Here is a 7,869-nt window from a genome sequence, read left to right as displayed (position 1 = left end):
GTGTGTGTGTCTCTATGGCTTTTCATTTAATTAATTTGTTTTTGTTGTTGTTGCACATTTTCATTTTGGTTTGCTTAGCTTTGCTTTGTTTTGGTTTAATTTTGGTTTGAACATTTGTGTGTTGGATGCATTTTGTTTAATGTTCAATTTGTTGTTGCTTTGTTATGTTTTGTTTTGTTTTGTTTTTTTTTATAGTAATTTTCACTACAAATTTGCTATGCTGTTGCTTTTGATTACTCTTCATCGCGTTCATTTATATGCCATTCTCTTTAATTAATTCTAAGTTATTTTATGTGTAAATCTATTTAACAATATTCTTTGCTTTCGACCTGGTAATATGTGTGTCCTTATTTTTTTTAATTTTTTTAATTTTTTTTTTTTTTGGTTTTTGGTATTAAATTATAATAATAATTTGTTGCATTTGTCTGCTCATAATGCTAGTTAAAATTAATTTTCGTGTTTTTTTTTGTATATTTTGTTTGGTTTTGTTTTTCAGCGCTTTGCACAGTTTGACTCTCTTGTGCGCTGTTCACTCTCATCCTCCTCGGTTTGTTTTGTGTTTGTGTGTGTGTTTGAGTGTATCCTTTTTGTTTTTGGTTTTGTTTTTTTAGTAGGGGGTTGTGGGGGAGCACGATTGAATGCTTATTCCTCGCCAAGTAACACCAGATCGTCAGCGACCACGTCGCTAACATGAAGATAGATGATCCAGTACATCAGATTGAAGCAGACAAAGCATACGGGAAAAACAATGCGCGAATATTTATCAATATCCGAGGGAGTAATACCCAGTAGTTTGTTGATATCCTATATGGGAGGGTAATAGAAATATTAGCCAACTATAGATTGATTTGGGGGTTTTTTGTGAATAGTTTACCTTTTTTACTTTACCCGGATGCAGTAAATGGGCTGGGACTGCTGCCTCTGGGTCGCCACCACCATCTGGCGGACCGCCACCACCGCCGCCACCGCCACCGCCAGGACCACCGCCGCCACCCGGCTGGGGGCCAGGACCATGCGATTGCTGTCCACCACGACCGCCATTGACCGTATTCTCTAGGGTGCCACCCTTGGAATGGGCTTTGGGATCATGGACCTTGAATCTCACCTCCTGGAACAAGGGTCCCACTATCGAGCAACCGCGCGTACCAACGTTTTGTTGGATATTTGAAAAGCCGATTGGGCGGTTACTCACTGTTTGTTTGGGCGCATGTGGATGACCATGGCTGTGGGCATGATGTCCATGCCCATGCCCATGCTCAGGCCCACCGATGCCCATTCCGCCGCCACCGCCACCGCCTCCGATTCCCATTGTGGCATTCGGATTTGGATTGGCCTGCTGCTGCTGCTGGGCCTGCTGCTGGGCCCCATCTAGCTGTTGCTTTTTCTGTTCAGCTATCTTTTGGATCGCCATAAATCTTTGTTTTCGCATTTGAATTCGTTTTGCCATATAGCCGACGGTGGCGTATTCTATATATATATATATATATATATATATTTATGTACATATATATACATTTTGATTTCGATTCGGATTCGATTCGATTGGAATCGGTTTTGATTTAATAGATATATTTGAATTGCGAATTGATCGAATTGTTTTGATGTACGTTATGTTTTTTGTTTTGTTTTTGTTTTTGTTGACCAATTTGGTTTTGTTTTTGTTTTTGGATGGACGGTTTGGTTGTGGCGGTACGGGGGGTAAACGATTATGCGGGAATGCAGTAGTATATAAGAATTTCCATTATGAATTTCGATACGTAACGTTTATCGGTTATCGTGTCGTTCGATACGTATGCAACAGTACGTAATAATGATGTCAGAGAATTAGTTGCGATTTTGATCAGTTTTTTTGTTTTCGATTTTTTGGTTTGTTGGTGCAGGGAAATGGAGCATTTGGAGTTTATATTTTTGTTTTTGTTTTTGATTTGTTATCAGATATAAAGAAAGATATATAGAATAGATATGTAAGTCAATTATGAGATAAAAAAATTTTGATATTCAATATGATCAATTATTTTTGTTTTACAACGTCTAAGTAAATGGGTGAGTTGGCTTTGTGAGTGTGGGAGTTTGAGTGTGTGTGTGTTGGTGTGTGTGTCTTTAGTTGCGGGTAAATGCTTCTGAGTGTGTGTGATGGCAAGAAGAGGTGTTCAAGGCGGCTTAAAGAAATTTTGCGTATTTGTTTTAAACTTGTTTGTGTTGTTGTCGATGTTTTTGCTGTGTTTTGTTGTTTTGTGTGTGTGTCTGTGTGTGTGTGTGTGTGTGTGTGTATTTTAATTAAAAGAAACTATTCCTTTTAGTTTGGGTTTTAGTTTTGCAGCCAGGCAAAAGAAAAAAAATTGTGAATGTGAAGCAAATTTTTTTGAGGGATTTGTTTTTTCTTTTTGCGGAAGAGTATGGAAGAGGAGAGTTTTGTTCTAAATAGAAATATATTTATATATGAATATATTTAGCCAAAAATATATATAGAGAGAGGAGAGAGAGAAAGAGCAATTGTGCGTGTGTTTGTGTGTGAATATGTGTGTATGTATGTATGGTATATATATGCGTGTATTTATATATATATATTTGAGCCTGTGTATTGCTTTGATTTGTTGTTGCTGTTTGCTGTTTGTTGTTGTCGTTGCTGTTGTTGTTATTGTTGCTGTTATTGTTGTTGTTGTTGTTGTAGTGAAATGAGTGGAAAAAGTCATTTGTAAGCCAAACGATTTATGTACACATTTATTTCTGCAGTTGGAGACCATCATTCAAGGAAAATGTTCATGTGCGTGCCTTAAATGCAAATTCATTGAACCAAAGTAACTCGCCCGTTAAAGGAACACGAAACAAATTTCCAGCATTTTGTTTTGGTTTTGCGAAAATTGCTCGGATTTTGTATTTTTGTTTTTTTTGTTTTTCATGTTGTTGTTGTTGTTTGTTGGTTGATTAAGAGGGACGAGCGGATTGTTGTTGCTTTTTGTCTTTTTTTTTGCACTTTATCCTTGATTTCATGGATTTTGTATTACGGTTTTGCGGATTGCGGAATTTCGATTTGTTGGCCATCAAAATGGTTAATGTGAGAGAATGTACAAATGTACATAGTAAGTATATACGTATATATTATACATATAAAGTCATATATATGTATATATGTATATATGTTATATACGTATACAGGTATGTATATTAAGAAATGCTAGAGCGTGACGAGTAACGAGTAACCAGTAACGAGTAACTTAGTAACGAGTGTACTTACCTTCTCTCTTGCGGTCTACAAAAATAAAACGCCAATGCTGCAAAAGGCAGAACAGAAAAGCAGATAGAGACAGAGGAGAGATAGAGATAGACAGGGAGAGACAGAGAGAGAGAGAAGGAGAGAGAAAGACAGTGATAGAGAAAGAGAGAGAGAGAGAGAGAAGTGAAGAGAGGGTGGAAGAAAGAGCAACTACTTAACCATATCTTACCTAACCTCAAAATTCATTCTTAAGCTTCATTCTCGTTTGTTTGTATTGTATTTGAAAATCTCAGATCTATTATGTCTGGATCACGTGCTTTAAGTGATCCAAACTTAATAGTTCGAAATTTATATATGAAATCTACAACAATTCGACGAGCGGGTGTTTGGTTGGGGGAAAAAGGGCTTTCTATGATATTTTGAGGTTGACTTTTTGTGGCTCTTATTGACCGTATGGTCGGGCAGGGAGCCAAGAGGAGTCATCTTCATCTTTTTCGGTGGTGATGAATGGGTGGCAGAGCGGTTGAGCTAGGTAGGAGGGTGCTGTAGGGCCACCATCTAGCTGCAGTTGTTGTTGTTGGTTTAACCATATTTACAGTGTTGTGTAACTATCTTTTATTCAATTCAATCGCGACTCAAGCCAGGTGTGGCGCAGGGCATGCTAGATTCGTTTCGCTTTTTGTTTCTTTTTTGTTTTTTTGATGCGCTCGATTTATTATTATTTTTTTTTTTTGTAATAAACTCTCCCGTACCCTGGGCATTTCTTTTTTAATTTTTTTGTTTGTTTTTGAAATGGAAAATAGACGAGGTGCGTTTAGCTTGAGTTTTCTTTTGTTGTTTTTTGTACAGATTTTTGTTTTCTTTTGATGTTGTTGGGTTTTTTTTTTGCTTTTGTTTTTTTGGTTGTTGCATTTTGGCGGAAGCTGGGCGTATATTGATATCTGGGTACCATTCCAGGTTGATCAGTTAGTTAAGTGTCTCAACCTGATTGGCTAGTTTGATTGCAAGTTTAGAGTAGTTTTTTTTTTTAACTTTTGAATTGTTTGCTTGAAGCATGCTTCGATTTTTTGTTCGATTTACAGTATTGATTTGTGAGTGCAAATTTTCGTGTGCAAAACATTTGGAAATTTGTCGTGCCTTTATCAACTATATATTTGTATAGTATATATATATATACATATATATAGTATATATATATATATATATATATACATAGTTAGTGTTAATTGTGAGAATTCTGTATTGTTTGTTTGTATGTTTATTTTTGGTTGTTTTGTTTGTTTGGTTGAAAGTTTCATTTGGTCAGGCGCGCGTATCTATGAATTCGCAAACATTTTCTTTAAATGATAGCTTGGTTTTTCTTTATGCAAGAAAAATTCATAACAAGAACATACAAATACGAAAAAAGAGATTTCTTTATGGTTTGGATTCTTTGCTTTTCGTTTTTCTTTTTAGTTTTTGGTTTGCTATTGGCAATTTGTTGTAGTTGTAGTTTGTTGCTGTTGTTGTTGTTGTTGTTGTATATAAGTTTGTTTGGTTTCTTTTCTTGTTTAAGTTGTGTAAGAGAAAAAGAGTTAAAGTTAAAAAAGAGAAACTTGGCCAAACAACAAACGACGCTTGAAATATTCAATAAAATTTCAATTTTCTTTAGGGAATTGCCTTGTTTTTTTTTGTTTTTTTTTTTTTTTGTTTTTTGATTACCAAATATTTAGCTATTTCAAACATTTTCACGTTTGCCAAGTTAATTTTTTGTGGAAAAAAATAATTATTTTTCACTACATTTGATGGCCAAACTTTTTATAGTCCTTTTTTTTCTTTTTGCGTATGCCATAAATGATGTGAAATAGAATTGACTTAAATTTTTAAGTTAGAGATAGGATATTAGAGAGGAGAGAGAGAGAGAGAGAGTAAAAATGTATAATGTATGTATTTTGTATAATACGGAAAAAACGTTGCATTTCATTTGATCCAACCAATTGAGAAAAATTTTGCTAAAAGTGATCGTCCTATTATAATTAAAATTTTTGAAGAACGCAGCGTTTTTCTCAATATAAAATATGTTTTGTTTCTTTTTGTACTTCTTTTTGGGTACTTGGTTTTAGGGAGTTTTCTGTGTCCAACGCTAAGCGTGGCAAGGAAAGCTAGCAGAAAAACAATGTGAATATGTGTGTGTGTGTGTGTGTGTGTAGAAACTTAAAATGAAATCATAAATTAATTGCTAATCTTCTACTTTTGGCAACATTGACTTTGTCTTGGCCTTGTCGTTTCTAGGCCAAAAGTAAGAAGTAAAAAACTTGGCCAAAAAAAAAAATTTGTATTTTTTGTTAGTGTAATTGTGTGCATAGGTGTGTGTGTGTGTGATTGTATTTCAATGTGAGTTATGGAATTCGTTTTGGTTGGTGTGGGAAGTTAGTTGTTTTGTTTTGCTAATTTGGTTTTTGTTTTTTGTTGTTATTGTTGTTGTTGGCTACTAATTTGTCTCTAATTTGTTTGATTTAGTTTAGTTTACCCAGTAGACTGGCAAAGACCATAACGAAGCATGTTCCCAGATAGACGTCAATCGATTTGACGTACGAAATCTTTGGCAGCGCTGCATTTGTTGACGACATCAAAGTGGTCATTGTCAACACGGTTGTCACACCGAGCGCCACACGCGCCGGCGTTGCATTGCGATTGAGCCAAAATGATACCCATGATATAATAACGATCAGTCCAGAGGGTATATAGATTTGTATAAGATAATAGCCCATCGAACGCACGAATTGTATTTCGCAGGCTAAACGCGAATAATTGCCTGTAAATTTATTAACATCATTTTTGTTCAGATGTTTCATATTTTTTTTTTTTTGAGGGGTTGATTCGTTGTTTTCCGTAGATACATTTTTTTTTTATAATTTATTCGCGTGCAGTTTTCAAACATCATTTATCATTTGCGCATATGACGAAGATCGAGTAAAAAATAAAATTATTATTATTATTTTTGATTTTTTTTACAAAACACATAGTGAGTAGAAAGAGATAAAGAGAGAGAGAGAAAGAGAGAGAGAGAGAAAGAGAGAAAGGATGGAGAAAAATATCATTATTAGTATATATTTTGTCAAATTTATTCATCATTTTGCATATATAAATCTATATATGTATATGTAGGTATATTGATTGTAAATTATTTACATACATATATGTTAAACAACACAAACAATTAATTATTTATTCCAAAATCAAAAGCAAACAAAAGATATACACACATACGAAATCAAAAGTCACTAACAAAAACATAAACAATTTGAACCGAAAATCTAAAGAAAATTTTTTGCATAATAAATATATGAGCGCATTTCGGAATGATGTTAAACAAAGATGGCTACTTTGAACCTTCTGGAAAATATATATATATTTAGTAGATAACTTGTATATGGCTTGAAAATTGAAGTTATAAAACTTCTGATTAAACTAGGCGATTCGTTGTATTAAGGCAGGCAATATTCTTAGTCGTAATGGTAATTATTATTGTTATGAGTAGTAGTTTTTATAGAGACTTAGGTTTTTTTTTCTTAAAATCGAAACAAACAAAAGAAAAGAACAGAAAAAACAATAAAATGGTAGACAAACTGGGCGAAGGAGTTTAAAAGTAAAATCAAATTCTGCAAGAACTTTCAGTTTATTCAAAGTATAATCAAAGTATAATTCAAAGTATAATTAATGTATGCTTGCAGAGCTTTCATTCTAGTCGATTCAAAACTGAATTTAGTTCGAAAAGACTCTAAAAGTTAAAATTTCTTTCTCTCGATTATTCTCTAATCTTTTAACTTATTGGAAGATTTTTGTATTTTTAAAACAAATTAAAAACTCTGCAAACTTACAGAGATCCACATCGGAACAAGCCGAGGTAGAAGGTGCACAACAGAAACAAAAAAGATTCCTAACTAAAGTTAAGTCAAGTTTTTAGTTTTGTGTTTATTAGGTTAAAGTTTTTAATCAATATTTAATTTAAATTGTGTATAAAAATGATAAGCAACGTTACAAGTAGTTATATAGTGGTTGTTAGGTGTTTAATTGTAAATTGCATAAACTTGCATTAAAAGAAATAAGAGCAATAAGGTAACAGAGTAAACAAAAATTAATAAGATCAACGTAAGGAGACGGCTAAACTCGAAAATATCAATAAAATTAGTTTTGGAGATATCTAAGCTAAGACCTAATATCGGGCAGATTTGTTTGCAAAGTTGGCTGGCTTTAGTTTTTTTTCTTTTTGTTTCGAAAATGTTTTCCTTGTTAAAAAAGAGATAATTGCTGTTTTTTTTATATATGTATATATATATTAGATGAGAGCATGCTTGGGAGGGCGTTTTTGTTTTGTCGATTCTTTAAATATATATATATATATATATACATATAGTTTTATAGAAAGAGGGTATATATTTTGTTCTTGTTTAAATGTATATACATATGTGTGTATATATATATATATATATATATATATAAGGTATATATTGTATATATTTAATATAAAGAGAGAGAGAGAAAGAGTAGATATAGTTTATGATTTCTGAGCTTTTGGTTTTTTTTTGCTGGTTTGATCTTGATCTAATTGATTTGAAATGTTGCGATTTTAATTTTTTAATAAAATAAGTTCAAAAATTTTATGTAGCATACTT

The 7,869-nt window shown here is 33.0% G+C and overlaps 1 protein-coding gene across 6 annotated transcripts in view; it reads right to left on the bottom strand.

Moving 5' to 3' along the window:
• Window positions 1–317: 317 nt before the first annotated feature.
• Window positions 318–7,869, bottom strand: part of LOC6646404 (gamma-aminobutyric acid receptor subunit beta) — a 39,882-nt gene continuing 32,330 nt past the window's right edge. For 4 of the 6 annotated variants that reach the window (XM_015177582.3, XM_002069110.4, XM_023178093.2 and 1 more), the window contains exons 7-9: window positions 5,724–6,008; window positions 875–1,467; window positions 318–804 (exon numbers count right to left, since the gene is read on the bottom strand). In XM_015177582.3, coding sequence (XP_015033068.1) covers window positions 643–804; window positions 875–1,467; window positions 5,724–6,008 — 1,040 coding nt within the window. In that variant the 3' untranslated portion in view covers window positions 318–642. The remainder of the gene's footprint in view (window positions 805–874; window positions 1,468–5,723; window positions 6,009–7,869) is intronic. The other 2 variants (XM_023178094.2, XM_015177583.3) reach the window with 2 other exon arrangements.

The sequence above is a fragment of the Drosophila willistoni genome (genome assembly GCF_018902025.1).
Source record: "Drosophila willistoni isolate 14030-0811.24 chromosome XR unlocalized genomic scaffold, UCI_dwil_1.1 Seg143, whole genome shotgun sequence".
Lineage (NCBI taxonomy): Eukaryota > Metazoa > Arthropoda > Insecta > Diptera > Drosophilidae > Drosophila > Drosophila willistoni.
This window is presented reverse-complemented; position numbering and strand designations above follow the sequence as displayed.